Source organism: Dipteris shenzhenensis, chromosome 31, assembly GCF_047967505.1.
Source record: "Dipteris shenzhenensis isolate YYH24624 ecotype China chromosome 31, Dip_SZ_1.0, whole genome shotgun sequence".
Taxonomy (NCBI): Eukaryota; Viridiplantae; Streptophyta; class Polypodiopsida; order Gleicheniales; family Dipteridaceae; genus Dipteris; species Dipteris shenzhenensis.
The window spans coordinates 49,816,915-49,836,993 of record NC_141626.1 but is presented as its reverse complement, the minus strand read 5'-3'; the positions used below and the strand labels follow the sequence as shown (position 1 = coordinate 49,836,993).

General features: G+C 41.3%; 1 protein-coding gene and 1 long non-coding RNA gene across 2 annotated transcripts in view; both read right to left on the bottom strand.

Moving 5' to 3' along the window:
• Positions 1–907: 907 nt before the first annotated feature.
• LOC147881581 (uncharacterized) lies at positions 908–1,723 on the bottom strand. The gene has a single exon (XM_087402419.1). It carries the CDS (start codon positions 1,721–1,723, stop codon positions 908–910), a length of 816 nt encoding a protein of 271 aa, XP_087258545.1.
• Positions 1,724–1,750: 27 nt separating this feature from the next.
• LOC147881580 (uncharacterized) overlaps positions 1,751–20,079 on the bottom strand; it is a 31,791-nt gene continuing 13,462 nt past the window's right edge. Inside the window, exon 4 of the long non-coding RNA XR_015544011.1 lies at positions 1,751–1,830. This is a non-coding gene — a long non-coding RNA (uncharacterized LOC147881580). The remainder of the gene's footprint in view (positions 1,831–20,079) is intronic.

Genomic DNA, 20,079 nt, shown 5'->3' with positions numbered 1-20,079 from the left:
AATTATGGTATTTCATTGCATGCAAAGTGCCACACCCATCTGATAAGTAGTTGGTCGGATAACACACCTAAAAGCGTCTTTTTTTATGGTTGTACATGACATTGCAGCACAAACGGAGTTTAATACGTGATATACCATGCAAAGTACATCTGCCGATGGGCACAATACTTTGCACCCACCTCAACCTAGGTGTTATTGAGTTGCATGAAAAGTGGCGTGTCGGTTAGATAAGTACTTGATCCGATACCATGTTGGAATACTGAAAGGAAAGAGTAGAGTGGACACAAAATTAGAATACTTGCTTATGGAATAAAGAAGAGTGAGGTCCTTAAGTAGGCACCTCATACAAGCTCACTGACATCACTGATGACCTCAGAGCTCCACAATCATCTCCTCAATCTGCTCCTAGATTCTCTCAATCATCCTATGTGGCTTTTCCACCACCTAACTGTGCTTGTGGGCACCTAACTGTGCCTCTAGCACTCACACATAGAAACATAAGGTGTGCCTGAGGCATACACCTTGAGATATCCCAACAAACCCCCCCTCAAGGAAATGCCTCAGGCTATGTCAAGGATACATCTAGTCTCATAGTTTCTCATGCCATCTCATGGTGGTCAAGGATATATCTATGGCTAGGTTCTCATGCTAGCAAGGGTTCCCTTGTCTATAAGGTAAACAAAAAGGGATACAAAAAGACTTTCCAATGGTTATCTCCCCTGCATGTACATGCACACAATGTATGCAGGAGGTACCATGGAACAAAACATACACATGGCCTACATCATAAGGTGACCAGAGGTGTTTACAAAACACACAAAAACACAATAGTTTATTTCATTCATTTTGGAGGACTATCCAGGCTCAGTACCTTGACTCAAACAACTAGGGGAGATACAAGTGGAGCTCAAAAAACATATTCATCATCAGAAGGGTCCTCATCCAGGAGAGGCCCATCAACTGAAATGAGATTTGCTGAAACGGTCTTTTCTTTGTCCTTTCCTGTCTCCTTGTTTTTGGCATAGCAATATTGCACCTTCCTTGAGACATTATGCTGTGCTGGAAATCTTGATTCTCCTTTACATTTCTTATCCTCCCAAGCAGTCGGATCAATATTTGATCCTCCAAAACTTGCAGCCTCAAAAATCCCATGAAGCTGATGAGTTGTGTAGTTATACAAGAACAAGGGAAGGCCAGGCTGTATGGCACGAATAGAGTCCCGATACCTCTGGGGTAAGCCTAACAGTTGTCGCTTCAAATCTTCTTGCATCGTATCATTATTGCAGACAAAAATGTAGCCACCTAACGTTTCATTTTGAGGCAAAGACTCGGCTGGGGGCAAAGATTTAAACCTTTTGTCAATACCATTTCCCAAGGGTGTTTGTGCAATTCCATTAGAAGCACCATTGATCAAGCTTGACTTCTGCCCAGTATCAGTAGAATTCCAATCTACATTCAAAAACTTATTCACTGTCTCGTTTTTTGCGTCTTGTCCCTTATATTTGTGCTTTCCTTTCGCAGATTTATCAGCAGAAGATCGTTTCAATTCAGCTTTGGTATTCCTTTCCACAGTAGATCGCATTTGTTCCGCAAATGCTAGCTTCGAGGTGACAAGGTTCCACTTTAAATCTTCAGCAGCAAGGTTCCGGTTTTGATCTTCAAAAGCTTTGACTTGTCCACACAATTCATCCCCATATTGAAAGAAGTTGTACAGATCTGCCATCGAAGTCTTGGAAAACACGCACAACTGCTAAACGAAAGGGACTCCCATCAAAAGGGAAATCTGGAGAAGGAAGGTAGAGCAGATTTGGCGATGGCAAGCAGAAAGCACTAAAATAGCACAGCACAGCAGAAGAAGATCAAGAAGGAAAAGGTGAGGCAATGGAGGAGGAAGAGCACAAGAAGAAATTCAGAGAGCAGACATAGTGAGGGAGTTCAGAGGTTGAATCGCCATAGTCAGGAAAGGGTGGAGCTTAGAGCTTGGAGGTAAGAGACATGGCACCTAGCTAGGGTTTAGGCTAAGCTAGGTTAGGTTAGGCTAGCCTGGCTCTGATACCATGTTGGAATACTGAAAGGAAAGAGTAGAGTGGACACAAAATCAGAATACTTGCTTATGGAATGAAGAAGAGTGAGGTCCTTAAGTAGGCACCTCATACAAGCTCACTGACATCACTGATGACCTCAGAGCTCCACAATCATCTCCTCAATCTGCTCCTAGATTCTCTCAATCATCCTATGTGGCTTTTCCACCACCTAACTGTGCTTGTGGGCACCTAACTGTGCCTCTAGCACTCACACATAGAAACATAAGGTGTGCCTGAGGCATACACCTTGAGATATCCCAACAATAACACACCTTTTTTTTACAAATGTGCTTTACAAATGAGGCAGAAACGGTGTTTTATGCTTGATCGACAATGCAAACCATATCCGATGGGCACAACACTTTGCACACACCTTCCACTAGGTGGAATTGACTTACATGCAAAGTGGCATGCCCATCCCATAAGTGCTTGATCGGATAACATACCTAGCAGCGTGTTTTTTTACGGATGTGCATGAGACTAGAGCAAAAATAGTATTTAATGCTCAATCCACCATGTAAAGGATATCCGATGGGCACAACACTTTTCCTACACCGCAACCTAGGTGGTATTGAAATGTTCTCAAAGAGGAACACCCATCTAATAAGTACTTAGTCTGATAACATACCTAAGGGCGTGTTTTTTTATGGATGTGCATATCACTACAGAAAAAACGTTGTATAATGCGTAATCAACCATGTAGAGCATATTTGATGGTGAAAATACTTTGCACACATCTCAACCTAGTTGAAACGGACTTGTGTGCAAACTGGAGCCCCCATCCGATAAGTACTTGTTTGATTAACACACCTAGGACCGTGTTTTTTCATGGTTGTGCATGACACAAAGGCATGCTTGATCGACAATGCAAAGCATATTCGATGGGCACAATACTTTGCACACACCTTCAACTACATGGAATTGACTTACATGCAAAGTGGCATTCCCATCGCATAAGTAGTTGATCGGATAACACACTTAGCAGCGTGTTTTTTTACAGATGTGCATGACACTAAGGAAAAAATGGTATTTAATGCTCGATCGACCATGAAAAGCATATCCGATGGTCACAATACTTTTCCTTCACCTTAACCTAAGTTGTATTGAAATGTTCTCAAAGAGGCATACCCATCCGATAAGTACTTGGTCAGATAGCATACCTAAGGGCGTGTTTTTTTGCGGATGTGCATATTACTAGGGAGAAAATGGTGTATAATGCGTGATCGACCATGCAAAGCATATCCGATGGTGACAATACTTTGCACGCACCTCAATGTAGTTGAAATGGTCTTGCGTGCAAAGTGGAGCCCCCATCTGATAAGTACTTGTTTGAATAACACACCTACGGCCGTGTTTTTATATAGTTGTGCATGACACTAAGGCAAAAACGGTGTTTTATGCTTTATCGTTAATGCAAAGCATATTCGATGGGCACAATACTTTTCACACACCTTCAACTAGGTGGAATTGACTTACATGCAAAGTGGAAGTCCCATCGCATAAGTACTTGATCGGATAACACACCTAGTAGCATGTTTTTTTACGGATGTGCATGACACTAAGGCAAAAATGGTATTTAATGCTCGATCGACCATGTAAAGCATATCCGATCGGCACAATACTTTTCTTTGCCTTAACCTGGGTGGTATTGAAATGTTCTCAAAGAGGCACACCCATCCGATAAGTACTTGGTCAGATAACATACCAAAGGGCGTGTTTTTTTGTGGATGTGCATATCACTACCGGAAAAACGTTGTATAATGCACAATTGACCATGTAGAGCTCATCCGCCGATGGTGACAATACTTTGCACGCATCTCAACCTAGTGGGAACGGACTTTCGTGCAAAGTGGAGCCCCCGTCCGATAAGTACTTGTTTGATTAACACACTTAGGACTGTGTTTTTTCATGGTTGTACATGACACCAAGCCAAAAACGGTGTTTTATTCTTGATTGACAATGCAAAGCATATTCGATGGGAACATTACTTTGCACACACCTTCAACTAGGTGGAATTGACTTACATGCAAAGTGGCACGCCCATCCCATAAGTGCTTGATCGGATAACATACCTAGAAGTGTGTTTTTTTACGAATAAGCATGACACTAGAGCAAAAATAGTATTTAATGCTCGATCGACCATGTAAAGGATATCCGATGGGCACAACACTTTTCCTAGACTACAACCTAGGTGGTATTCAAAATGTTCTCAAAGAGGCACACCCATCCGATAAGTACTTGGTCAAGTAACACACCTAAGGGCATGTTTTTTTGCGGATGTATATATCACTAGGGAAAAAATAGTGTATAATTGGTGATCACCCATGCAAAGCATATCCGAAGGTGACAATATTTTGCACGCACCTCAACATAGTTTAAACGGACTTGCGTGCAAAGTGTAACCCCTATCCGATAAGTACTTGTTTGATTAACTCACCTAGGACCGTGTTTTTTCAAGGTTGTGCATGACACTAAGGCAAAAACGGTGTTTTATGCTTGATCAACAGTGCAAAGCATATCCGATGGGCACAATACCTTGCACACACCTTCAACTAGGTGGAATTGACTTACATGCAGAGTGTCATTACCAACTCATAAGTACTTGATTGGATAACACACCTAGCAGTGTGTTTTTTTACAGATGTGCATGACACTAAGCCAAAAATGGTATTTAATGCTCGATCGACCATGCAAAGCATATCTGATGGGCACAATACCTTTCCTATGCCTTAGCCTAGGTGGTATTGAAATGTTCTCAAAGAGGCACACCCATTCGATAAGTACTTGGTTTGATAACATACCTAAGGGCGTGTTTTTTTATGGATGTGCATATCACTACGGGAAAAACGTTGTATAATGCGTAATCAACCATGCAGAGCATATCCGATCATGACAATACTTTGCACACATCTCAAGCTAGTTGAAACAGACTTGGGTGCAAACTGGAGCCCCCGTCCGATAAGTACTTGTTTGATTAACACACCTAGGACCGTGTTCTTTCATGGTTGTGCATGACACTAAGGCAAAAACAATGTTTTATGCTTGATCGACAATGCAAAGCATATTAGGTGGGCCCAATACTTTGCACACACCTTCAACTAGGTGGAATTGACTTACATGCAAAGTGGTATTCCCATCGCATAAGTACTTGATCGTATAACACACCTAGCAGCGTGTTTTCTTACGGATGTGCATGATAGTAAGGCAGAAATGGTATTTAATGCTCGATCGACCATGCAAAGCATATCCGATGGGCACAATAATTTTCCTACACCTTAACCTAGGTGGTATTGAAATGTTCTCAAAGAGGCACACCCATCCGATAAGTACTTGGTCAGATAACATACCTAAGGGCGTGTTTTTTTGCCGATGTGCATATCACTACGAGAAAAATGTTGTATAATGCGTAATCGACCATGCAGAGCATATCTGATGGTGACAATACTTTGCACGCATATCAACCTAGTGGAAATGGACTTGCATGCAAAGCGGAGCCCCCATCCAATAAGTACTTGTTTGATTAATACACTTAGGACCGTGTTTTTTCATGGTTGTGCATGACACTAAGCCAAAAACGGTGTTTTATGCTTGATCAACAATGCAAAGCATATTCGATGGGCACAATACTTTGCACACACCTTCAACTAGGTGGATTCGACTATGCAAAGTGGCACACCCATCCCATAAGTGCTTGATCGGATAACATACCTAGCGGCGTGTTTTTGTACGGATGTGCATGACACTAGAGCAAAAATAGTATTCAATGCTCGATCGACCATGCAAAGGATATCCGATGGGCAAAACACTTTTCTTATGCCTCAACCTAGGTGGTATTGAAATGTTCTCAGAGAGGCACACCCATCCGATAAGTACTTGGTTAGATAACACTCCTAAGGGCGTGTTTTTTTGCGGATGTGCATATCACTAGGGAAAAAATGGCGTATATTGTGTGATCGACCATGCAAATCATATCCAATGGTGATAATACTTTGCACCCACCTCAACATATATGAAGAAGACTTGCGTGCAAAGTGGAGCCCTCATCCGATAAGTACTTTTTTGAATAACATACCTAGGGCTGTGTTTTTATATGGTTGTGCATGACACTAAGGCGAAAACGGTGTTTTATGCTTGATCCACGATGCAAAGCATATCCGATGGGCACAATACTTTTCACACACCTTCAACTAGGTGAAATTGACTTACATGCAAAGTGAAATTACCATCACATAGGTAATTGATCGGATAACACACCTAGCAGCGTGTTTTTTTAGGATGTGCTTGACACTAAGGCAAAAATGGTATTTAATGCTCGATCGACCATGCAAAGCATATCCGATGGGCACAATAATTTTCCTACACCTTAACCTAGGTGGTTGACTTACATGTAAAGTGGCATGCCCATCCCATAAGTACTTAGTCGAATAACACATCTAGGACCGCGTCTTTTGACGGTTGTGCATGCCACTAAGGCCAAAACAGTGTTTAATGCTTGTTCGACAATGCAAAGCATATCCGTTGGGCACAATACTTTGCATGAGCCTCAAAAGTTGTGGTATTTCATTGCATGCAAAGTGCTACACCCATCTGATAAGTAGTTGGTCGGATAATGCACCTAAAAGCATGTTTTTTTATGGTTGTGCATGACATTGCGGCACAAACGGAGTTTAATACGTGATATACCATGCAAAGTACATCCGATGGGCACAATAGTTGGCACCCACCTCAACCTAGGTGTTATTGAGTTCCATGAAAAGTGGCGTGTCGGTTAGATAAGTACTTGATCCGATAACACACCTAGGACGGTGTTTATTTACAAATGTGCTTGACACTAAGGCAAAAACGGTGTTTTATGCTTGATCGACAATGCAAAGCATATCCGATAGGCACAATACTTTGCACACACCTTCAAATAGGTGGAATTGACTTACATGCAAAGTGGCACACCCATCCCAAAAAGTGCTTGATCGGATAACATACCTAGCAGCGTGTTTTTTTACGGATGTGCATGACACTAGAGCAAAAACAGTATTTAATGCTCGATCGACCATGTAAAGGATATCCGATGGGCACAACACTTTTCCTACACTGCAACTTAGGTGGTATTGAAATGTTCTCAAAGAGGCACACCCATCCGATATGTACTTGGTCAGATAACACACCTAAGGACGTGTTTTTTTGCGGATGTATATATTACTAGGGAAAAAAAGGTGTATAATTGGTGATCGCCCATGCAAAGCATATCCTATGGTGACAATACTTTGAACACACCTCAATGTAGTTTAAATAGACTTGGCTGCAAAGTGGAGACCCCATCCAATAAGTACTTGTTTGATTAACTCACCTAGGACCGTGTTTTTTCATGGTTGTGCATGACACTAAGGCAAAAACGGTGTTTTATGCTTGATCGACAATGCAAAGCATATCCGATGGGCACAATACCTTGTACACACCTTCAACTAGGTCGAATTGACTTACATGCAGAGTGTCATTCCCATCTCATAAGTACTTGATCGGATAACAAACCTAGCAGCGTGTTTTTTTACGGATGTGCATGACACTAAGGCAAAAATGGTATTTAATGCTCGATCGACCATGCAAAGCATATCCAATGGGCACAATTCTTTTTGTATGCCTTAACCTAGGTGGTATTGAAATGTTCTCAAAGAGGCACACCCATCCGATAAGTACTTGGTCAGATAACATACCTAAGGGCATGTTTTTTTACGGATGTGCATATCCCTACGGGAAAAACGTTGTATAATGCATAATCGACCATGCAGAGCATATCTAATGGTGACAATACTTTGCACACATCTCAACCTAGTGCAAATGGACTTGCGTGCAAAGTGTAGCCCCCATCCGATAAGTACTTGTTTGATTAACACACTTAGGACCGTGTTTTTTCATGGTTGTGCATGACACTAAGCCAAAAACGGTGTTTTATGCTTGATCGACAATGCAAAGCATATTAGATGTGCACAATACTTTGCACAAACCTTCAACTAGGTGGAATTAACTTACATGCAAAGTGGCACACCCATCCCATAAGTGTTTGATCGGATAACATACCTAGCAGCGTGTTTTTTTACGGATGTGCATGACACTAGAGCAAAAATAGTATTTAATGCTCGATCCACAATGCCAAGGATATCCGATGGGCACAACACTTTTTCTACGCCTCAACCTAGGTGGTATTGAAATGTTCTCAAAGAGGCACACCCATCCGATAAGTACTTGGTAAGATAACACACCTAAGGGCATGTCTTTTTGGGGATGTGCATATGACTAGGGAGAAAATGGTGTATAATGCGTGATCGACCATGCAAAGCATATCCAATGGTGAAAATTATTTGCATGCACTTCAACATAGTTGAAACGGACTTGCGTGCAAAGTGGAGCCCCCATCCGATAAGTACTTGTTTGAATAACACACCTAGGGCTGTGTTTTTATATGGTTGTGCATGACATTAAGGCAATAACGGTATTTTAAGCTTGATCCACAATGCAAAGCATATCCTATGGGCACAATACTTTGCAAACACCTTCAAATAGGTGGAATTGACTTACATGCAAAGTGGCATTACCATCGCATAGGTAATTGATCGGATAACACACCTAGTAGCGTGTTTTTTACGGATGTGCTTGACACTAAGGTAAAAATGGTATTTAATGCTCGGTCGACCATGCAAAGCATATCCGATGGGCACAATACTTTTACTACACCTTAACCTAGGTTGTTGACTTACATGTAAAGTGGCATGCCCATCCCATAAGTACTTAGTCGAATAACACATCTAGGACCGCGTCCTTTGACGGTTGTGCATGACACTAAGGCCAAAACAATGTTTAATGCTTGTTCGACAATGCAAAGCATATCCGATGGGCACAATAATTTGCATGCATCTCAACAATTGTGTTATTTCATTGCATGGAAAGTGGTACACCCATCTGATAAGCAGTTGGTCAGATAACACACCAAAAAGCGTGCTTTTTTATGGTTGTGCGTGACATTGAGGCACAAATGGAGTTTAATACGTGATATACCATGCAAAGTACATGCGATGGACACAATACTTTGCACCCACCTCAACCTAGGTGTTATTGAGTTGCATGAAAAGTGCCGTGTCGGTTAGATAAGTACTTGATCCGATAACACACCTAGGACCGTGTTTTTTTACAAATGTGCTTGACACTAAGGAAAAAACGGTGTTTTATGCTTGATCGACAATGCAAAGCATATCCGATGGGCACAATACTTTGCACACACCTTTAACTAGGTGGAATTGACTTACATGGAAAGTGGCACGCCCATCCCATAAGTGCTTGATCGGATAACATACCTAGCAGCATGCTTTTTTACGGATGTGCATGACATTAGAGCAAAAATAGTATTTAATGCTCTATCGACCATGTAAAGGATATCCGATAGTCACAAAACTTTTCCTACACCGCAACCTAGGTGGTATTGAAATGTTCTCGAAGAGGCACACCCATCCGATAAGTACTTGGTCAGATAACACACCTAAGGGCGTGTTTTTTTACGGATGTATACATCACTAGGGAAAAAACGGTGTATAATTGGTGACTGACCATGTAAAGCATATCCGATGGTGACAATATTTTGCATGCAACTCAACGTAGTTGAAATGGACTTGCGTCCAAAGTGAAGCCCCCATCCGATAAGTACTTGTTTGATTAACACACCTAGGACCATGTTTTTTCATGGTTAAGGCAAAAATGGTATTTTATGCTTGATCGACAATGCAAAGAATATCCGATGGGCACAATACCTTGCACACACCTTCAACTAGGTGGAATTGACTTTCATGCAAAGTTTCAAAGCATATCCAATGGAATTGACTTACCCTAAACCCTAAACCCTTAACTCTAAACCGGATAACATACCTAGCAACGTGTTTTTTTACGGATGTGCATGACACTAGAGAAAAAATAGTATTTAAGGCTCGATCGACCACGTAAAGGATATCCGATTGAATAACACACCTAGGGCCGTGTTTTTATATTGTTGTGCATGACACTAAGGCAAAAACGATGTTTTATGCTTGATCGACAATGCAAAGCATATCCGATGGGCACAATACCTTGCACACACCTTTAACTAGGTGGAATTGACTTACATGCAAAGTGGCATACCCATCCCATAAGTGCTTGATCCGATAACATACCTAGGAGTGCGTTTTTATGGATGTGCATGACACTAGAGAAAAAATAGTATTTAATGCTCGATCGACCATGCAAAGGATATCAGATGGGCACAACACTTTTCCTATGCCTCAACCTAGGTGGTGTTGAAATGTTCTCAAAGAGGCACACCCATCCAATAAGTACTTGGTTAGATAACACACTTAAGGGCATGTTTTTTTGCGAATGTGCATATCACTAGGGAAAAAACGGTGTATAATGCGTAATCGACCATGCAAAGCATATCCGATGGTGACAATAATTTACACGCGCCTCGACGTAGTTGAAAAAAACTTAAGTGCAAAGTGGAGCCCCCATCGGATAAGTACTTGTTTGAATAACACACCTAGGGTTGTGTTTTTATATGGTTGTGCATGACACTAAGGCAAAAACAGTGTTTTATGCTTGATCCACAATGCAAGGCATATCCGATGGGCACAATACTTTGCACACACCTTCAACTAAGTGGAACTAACTTACGTGCAAAGTGGAATCCCCATTGCATAAGTACTTGATCGGGTAACACACCTAGCAGCGTGTTTTTTTACGGATGTGCATGACACTAAGGCAAAAATGGTATTTAATGCTCGATTGACCATGAAAAGCATATCCAATGGGCACAATACTTTTCCTATGCCTTAAACTAGGTGGTATTGAAATTTTCTCAAAGAGGCACACCCATCCGATAAGTACTTGGTCAGATAACATACCTAAGGGCGTGTTTTTTTGCAGATGTGCATATCACTACTGGAAAAATGTTGTATAATGCGTAATCGACCATGTAGAGCATATTCGATGGTGACAACACTTTGAACGCATCTCAACCTAGTTGAAATGGACTTGCGTGCATAGTGGAGCCCCCATCCGATAAGTACTAGTTTGATTAACACACTTAGGACTGTGTTTTTTCATGGTTGTGCATGATAGTAAGCCAAAAACGGTGTTTTATGCTTGATCGACAATGCAAAGCATATCCAATGGGCACAAAACTTTGCACACACCTCCAACTAGGTGGAATTGACTTACATGCAAAGTCTCAAAGCATATCCAATGGAATTGCCTTACCCTAAATCCTAACCCCTAAATTGGATAACAGACCTAGCAGCGTGTTTTTTTACGGATGTGCATGACACTAGAGCGAAAATAGTATTTAATGCTCGATCGACCATGCAAAGGATATCTGATAGGCACAACATTTTTCCTACGCCTCAACCTAGGTGGTATTGAAATGTTCTGAAAGAGGCACACCCATCCGATAAGTACTTGGTCAGATAACACACCTAAGGGGTGTTTTTTTGCGGATGTGCATATCACTAGGGAAAAAATAGTGTATAATGCGTGATCGACCATGCAAAGCATATCTGATGGTGACAATAATTTGCATGCACCTCAATGTAGTCTAAATAGGCTTGCGTGAAAAGTGGAGCCCCCATCCGATAAGTACTTGTTTAAATAACACACCTAGGGCTGTCTTTTTATATGGTTCTGCATGACACTAAGGCAAAAACGGTGTTTTATGCTTGATCCACAATGCAAAGCATATCCGATGGGCAAAATACTTTGCACACACCTTCAACTAGGTGGATTTGACTTACATGCAAAGTGGCCTTCCCATCGCATAAGTACTTGATCGGATAACACACCTAGCAGCGTGTTTTTTTACGGATGTGCATGACACTAAGGCAAAAATGGTATTTAATGCTCGATCGACCATGCAAAGCATATCTGATGGGCACAATACTTGTCCTACTCCTTAACCTAGGTGGTATTGAAATATTCTAAAAGAGGCACACCCATCCGATAAGTACTTGGTGAGGTAACATACCTAAGGGCGTGTTTTTTTGCAGATGTGCATATCACTACGGGAAAAATGTTGTATAATGCATAATCGACCATGCAGAGCATATCCAATGGTGACAATAATTTGCACACATCTCAACCTAGTTGAAACAGACTTGCGTGCAAAATGGGGCCCCCATTCGATAAGTGCTTGTTTGATTAACACACCTAGGACCGTGTTTTTTAATGGTTGTGCATGACACTAAGGCAAAAACGTGGTTTTATGCTTGATCGACGATGCAAAGCATATCCAATGGGCACAATACTTTGCACACACCTTCAATTAGGTGGAATTTACTTACATGAAAAGTGGCACACCCGTCCCATAAGTGCTTGATCAGATAAGATACCTAGCAGTGTGTTTTTTTCGGATGTGCATGACGCTAGAGCAAGAATAGTATTTAATGCTCGATTGACCATGCAAAGGATATCCGATGGGCACAACACTTTTTCTCTTCCTCAACCTAGGTGGTATTGAAATGTTCTAAAAGATACACACCCATCCGATAAGTACTTGGTTAGATAACACACCTAAGGGCGTGTTTTTTTGCGGATGTGCATATGACTGGGGGAAAAATGGTATATAATGCGTGATCGGCCATGCAAAACATAGCTGATGGTGACAATAATTTGCAGGCACCTCAATCTAGTTGAAAAGGACTTGTATACAAAGTGGATCCCCCATCCGATAAGTACTTGTTTGATTAACACACCTAGGACCATGTTTTTTCATGGTTGTGCATGACACTAAGGCAAAAACGGTGTTTTATGCTTGATCGACAATGCAAAGCATATCCGATGGGCACAATACTTTGCACACACCTTCATCTAGGTGGAATTGGATTACATGCAAAGTGAAATGACCATCCCATAAGTGCTTGATCAGATAACATATCTAGCAGTGCGTTTTTTTAAGGATGTGCATGACACCAGAGAAAAAATAGTATTTAATGCTCGATCGACCATGCAAAGGATATCCGATGGGCACAACACTTTTCCTACACCTCAACCTAGGTGGTATTGAAATGTTCTCAAAGAGGCACACCCATTGGTTGGTCAGATAATGCACTTAAGGGAATGTTTTTTTGCAGATATGCATATCACTAGGGAAAAACGGTGTATAATGCATCATCGACCATGCAAAGCATATCCGATGGTGACAATACATTGCACGCACCTCAACATCATTGAAACCACCTTAAGTGCAAAGTGGAGCGCCCATCCAATAAGTACCTGTTTGAATAACACACTTAGGGCTGTGTTTTTATAAGGTTGTGCATGACACTAAGGCAAAAATGGTGTTTTGTGCTTAATCCACAATGCAAGGCATATCCGATGGGCACAATACTTTGCACACACCTTCAACTAGGTGCAATTGACTTACATGGAAAGTGGCATTCCCATCGCATAAGTACTTGATCGGATAACACACCTAGCAGCGTGTTTTTTTACGGATGTTTTTTCATGGTTGTACATGACACTAAGCCAAAAACGGTGTTTTATGCTTGATCGACAGTGCAAAGCATATCCGCCGATGGGCACAATACTTTGCACACACCTTCAACTAGGTGGATTTGAATTACATGCAAAGTGGCATGCCCATCCCATAAGTTCTTGATCGGATAACATACCTAGTAGCGTGTTTTTTTATGGATGTACATGACACTAGAGAAAAAATAGTATTTAATGCTCAATCGACAATGCAAAGGATATCCAATGGGCACAAACCTTTTCCTATGCCTCAACCTAGGTGGTATTGAAATGTTCTCAAAGAGGCATACCCATCCGATAAGTACTTGGTCAGATAACACACCTAAGTGCGTGTTTTTTTGCAGATGTGCATATCACTAGGGAAAAAACGGTCTATAATGCCTGATCGACCATGCAAAGCATATCCGATGGTGAAAATACTTTGCACGCACCTCAATGTAGTTGAAAAGGAATTGCGTGCAAACTGGAGCCCCCATCCCATAAGTACTTGTTTGAATAACACACCTAGGGCTATGTTTTTATATGGTTGTGCATGATACTAAGGCAAAAACGGTGTTTTATGCTTGATCCACAATGAAAAGCATATCTGATGGGCACAATACTTTGCACAAAGCTTCAACTAGGTGGAATTGACTTACATGCAAAGTGGCATTCCCATCGCATAAGTACTTGATTGGATAACACTCCTAGCAGCATGTTTTTTTACGGATGTGCATGACACTAAGGTAAAAATGGTATTTACTACTCGATCGACCATGCAAAGCATATCTGATGGGCACAATACTTTTCCTACACTTTAATCTAGGTGGTATTGAAATGTTCTCAAAGAGGCACACCCATCCGATAAGTACTTGGTCAGATAACATACCTCAGGGCATGTTTTTTGGCGGATGTCCATATCACTACTGGAAAAACATTGTATAATGTGTAATCGACCATGCAGAGCATATCCGATGGTGACAATACTTTGTGCGCATCTCAACCTAGTTGAAATGGACTTGCTGCAAAGTGGAGCCCCCATCCGATAAGTACTTGTTTGATTAACACACTTAGGATCGTGTCTTTTCATGGTTGTGCATCACACTAAGCCAAAAACGGTGTTGAATGCTTGATCGACAATGCAAAGCATATCCGATGCGCACAATACTTTGCACACACCTTAACTAGGTGGAATTGACTTACATGCAAAGTGGCACACCCATCCCATAAGTGCTTGATCGTATAACATACCTAGCGGCGTGTTTTTTTATGAATGTGCATGACACTAGAGCAAAAATAGTATTTAATGCTTGATCGACCATGCAAAGGATATCCGATGGGCACAACACTTTTCCTACGCCTCAACCTAGGATGTATTGAAATGTTCTCAAAGAGGCACACCCATCCGATAAGTACTTGGTCAGATAACACACCTAAGGGCGTGTTTTTTTCGGATGTGCATATCACTAAGGGAGAAACGATTGTATAATGTGTGATCAGCCATGCAAAACATATCCGATGGTCACAATACTTTGCACGCACCTCAATCTAGTTGAAAGATACTTGCATACAGAATGAAGCCCCCATTTGATAAGTACTTGTTTGAATAACACACCTAGGACAGTGTTTTTTTATGGTTGTGCATTACACTAAGGCAAAAAAAATGTTTTATGCTTGATCCACAATGCAAAGCATATTCAATGGGCACAATACTTTGCACACACCTTCAACTAAGTGGAATTGAATTACATGCAAAGTGGCATTCCCATCGCATAAGTACTTGATCAGACAACACACCTAGCAGCATGTTTTTTTACGGATGTGCATGACACTAAGGCAAAAATGGTATTTAATGCTCGATCAACCATGTAAAGCATATCCCATGGGCACAATACTTTTCCTATGCCTTAACCTAGGTGGTATTGAAATGTTCTCAAAGAGGCACACCCATTCGATAAGTACTTTGTCAGATAACATGCCTAAGGGCGTGTTTTTTTGCCGATGTGCATATCACTACCAGAAAAATGTAGTATAACGTTTAATCGACCATGTAGAGCATATCCGATGGTGACAATACTTTGCACACATGTCAACCTAGTTGAAACGGACTTGCGTGCAAAGTGGAGCCCCCATGTGATAAGTATTTGTTTGATTAACACTTCTAGGACCGTGTTTTTTCGTGGTTGTGCATGACACTAAGGCAAAAACAGTGTTTTATGCTTGATTGAAAATGCAAAGAATATCCGATGGGCACAATAATATGCACACACCTTCAAATAGGTGGACTTGACTTTCATGCAAAGTGGCACTCCCATCCCATAAGTGCTTGATCGGATAACATACCTAGCAGCATCGTTTTTTATGCATGTGCATGACACTAGAGCAAAAATAGTATTTAATGCTCGATCGACCATGCAAAGGATGTGTTTTTTAAGTACTTGGTCGGAGAACACACTTAAGGGCATGTTTTTTTATAGATGTGCATATCACTAGGAAAAAAACAGTGTATAATGCGTGATCGACCATGCAAAGTATATCCGATGGTGACAATACTTTACATGCACCTCAACGTAGTTAAAACCGACATAAGTGCAAAGTGGAGCCCCCATTTGATAAGTACTTGCTTGATTAACACACCTAGGGCGGTGTTTTTATATGGTTGTGCATGACACTAAGGAAAAAACGGTGTTTTATGCTTGATCCACAATGCAAGGCATATCCGATGGGCACAATACTTTGCACACACCTTCATTTAGGTGGAATTGACTTACATGCAAAGTGGAATTCCCATCGCATAAGTACTTGATTGGATAACACACCTAGCAACGTGTTTTTTTACGGATGTGCATGACACTAAGGCAAAAATGGTATTTAATGCTCGATCGACCATGCAAAGCATATCCAATAGGCACAATACTTTTCCTATGCCTTAACCTAGGTAGTATTGAAATGTTCTCAAAGAGGCACACCCATCCGATAAGTACTTGGTCAGATAACATACCTAAGGGCATGTTTCTTTGCGGATGTGCATATCACTATGGGAAAAATGTTGTATAATGCGTAGTCGACCATGCAAAGCAAATCCAATGGTGACAATACTTTGCACGCATCTCAACCTAGCTGAAATGGACTTGCGTGCAAAGTGGAGCCCCCATCCGATAAGTACTTGTTTGATTAACACACTTAGGACCGTGTTTTTTCATGGTTGTGCATGACACTAAGCCAAAAACAGTGTTTTATGCTTGATCTACAATGTAAATCATATCCAATGGGCACAATACTTTGCATACACTGTCAGCTAGGTCGAATTTACTTACATGCAAAGTTTTATGCCAATCCCATAAGTGCTTGATCAGATAACATACCTAGCAGCGTGTTTGTTTACAGATGTGCATGACACTAGAGCAAAAATAGTATTTAATGCTCAATCGACCATGCAAAGGATATCCGATGGGCACAACACTTTTCCTACACCTCAACCTAGGTGGTATTGAAATGTTCTCAAAGAGGCACACCCATCCGATAAGTACTTGGTCAGATAACACACCTAAGGGCGTGTTTTTTTACGGATGTGCATATCACTAGGGAAAAAACAATGTGTAATGCGTGATTGACCATGCAAAGCATATCCGATGGTGACAATACTTTGCATGCACCTCAATGTAGTTGAAAGAGACTTGCGTGCAAAGTGGAGCCCCCATGCGATAAGTACTTGTTTGAATAACACACCTAGGGCTGTGTTTTTATATGGTTCTGCATGACACTAAGGAAAAAACGGTGTTTTATGCTTGATCCACAATGCAAAGCATATCCGATGGGCACAATACTTTGCACACACCTTCAACTTGGTGGAATTGACTTACATGCAAAGTGGCCTTCCCATCGCATAACGACATGATCGGATAACACACCTAGCAGCGTGTTTTTTTACGGATGTTCATGACACTAAGGCAAAAATGGTATTTAATGCTCGATCGACCATGCAGAGCATATTTGATAGGAACAATACTTAATGTTCTCAAAGAGGCACACCCATCTGATAAGTACTTGGTCAAATAACATACCTAAGGGTGTGTTTTTTTACGGATGTGCATATCACTACGGGAAAAACGTTGTATAATGCGTAATCGACCATACAGAGCATATACGATGGTCAAAATACTTTGCACACATCTCAACCTAGTTGAAACGGACTTGCGTGCAAAGTGGAGCCCCCATTCGATAAGTACTTGTTTGATTAACACACCTAAGACCGTGTTTTTTTATGGTTGTGCATGACACTAAGGCAAAAACGGTGTTTTATGCTTGATCGACAATGCAAAGCATATCCGATGGGCACATTACTTTGCACACACCTTCAAATAGGTGGAATTGACTTACATGCAAAGTGGCACACCCATCCCATAAGTGCTTATCAGATAAGATACCTAGCACTGTGTTTTTTTCGGATGTGCATGACGCTAGAGTAAAAATAGTATTTAATGCTTGATCAACCATGCAAAGGATGTCCAATGGGCACAACACTCTTTCTATGCCTCAACCTAGGTGGTATTGAAATGTTCTCAAAGAGGCACACCCATCCGATAAGTACTTGGTCAGATAACACTCCTAAGGGCATGTTATTTTGAGGATGTATATATCACTAGGGAAAAAACGGTGTATAATTGGAGATCGACCATGCAAAGCATATCCAATGGTGATAATACTTTGCATGCAACTCAACATAATTGAAACGGACTTGTGTGCAAAGTGGATCCCCCATCCGAATTTACTTACATGCAAAGTGGCACTCCCATCCGATCAGTGCTTGATCAGATGCTTGATCAGATAACATACCTAGTAGCGTGTTTTTTTACGGATGTGCATGACACTAGAGCAAAAATAGTATTTAATGCTCGATCTACCATGCAAAGGATATGCGATGTGCACAACACTTTTCCTATGCCTCAACCTAGGTGGTATTGAAATGTTCTCAAAGAGGCACACCCATCCGATAAGTACTTGGTCAGATAACAGACCTAAGGGCATGTTTTTTTGCGGATGTGCATATCACTAGGGAAAAAACGGTGTATAATGCCTGATCGACCATGCAAAGCATATCCAATGGTGACAATACTTTGCACGCATCTCAACGTAGTTGAAGCGGACTTGCATGCAAAGTGGAGCCCCCATCCGATAAGTACTTGTTCGAATAACACACCTAGGGCTGTGTTTTTATATGGTTGTGCATGACACTACGGCAAAAACGGTGTTTTATGCTTGATCCACAATGCAAAGCATATCCGATGGGCACAATACTTTGCAAACACCTTCAATTAGGTGGAATTGACTTACATGCAAAGTGGCACGCCCATCCCATAAGTGCTTGATTGGTTAACATACCTAGCAGCGTGTTTTTCTACGGATGTGCATGACACTAGAGCATAAATAGTATTTAATGCTCGATCGACCATGTAAAGGATATCCGATGGGAACAACACTTTTCCTACACCGCAACCTAGGTGGTATTGAAATGTTCTCAAAGAGGCACACCCATCCGATAAGTACTTGGTCAGATAACACACCTAAGGGCGTGTTTTTTTGCAGATGCATATATCACTAGGGAAAAAACGGTGTATAATTGGTGAAAAATTGCGGATGTATATATCACTATGCCTCAACCTAGGTGGTATTGAAATGTTCTCAAAGAGGCACACCCATTCGATAAGTACTTGGTCAGATAACACACCTAAGGGCGTGTTTTTTTGCAGATGTTTTTTGCGGCGTGTATAATGCCTGATCGACCATGCAAAGCATATCCGATGGTGACAATACATTGCATGCACCTCAGCGTAGTTGAAATGGACTTGCATGCAAAGTGGAGCCCCCATCCGATAAGTACTTCTTTGATTAACACACCTAGCACCGTGTTTTTTCATGGTTGTGCATGACACTAAGGAAAAAACGGTGTTTTATGCTTGATCAACAATGCAAAGCATATCCGATGGGCACAATACCTTGCACACACCTTCAACTAGGTGGAATTGACTTACATGCAAAGTGGCACGCCCATCCCATAAGTTCTTGATCGGTTAACATACCTAGGAGTGCATTTGTTTACGGATGTGCATGACACTAGAGCAAAAATAGTATTTAATGCTCGATCGACCATGCAAAGGATATCAGGTGGGCACAACAATTTTCCTATGCTTCAACCTAGGTGGTATTGAAATGTTCTCAAAGAGGCACACCCATCCGATAAGTACTTGGTCAGATAACACACTTAAGGGCGTGTTTTTTTGGCATATCACTAGGGAAAAAATGATGTATAATGCGTGATCAACCATGCAAAGCATATCCGATGGTGACAATACTTTACATGCACCTCAACATAGTTGAAACTGACTTAAGTGCAAAGTGGAGCCCCCATCCGATAAGTACTTGTTTCAATAACACACCTAGGGCTGCATTTTTATATGGTTGTGCATGACACTAAGGCAAA

Bases quoted from the DNA above. Each gene is read 5' to 3' on its own strand.
- LOC147881581 (XM_087402419.1), bottom strand. From the start codon at position 1,723: ATGGCAGATCTGTACAACTTCTTTCAATATGGGGATGAATTGTGTGGA.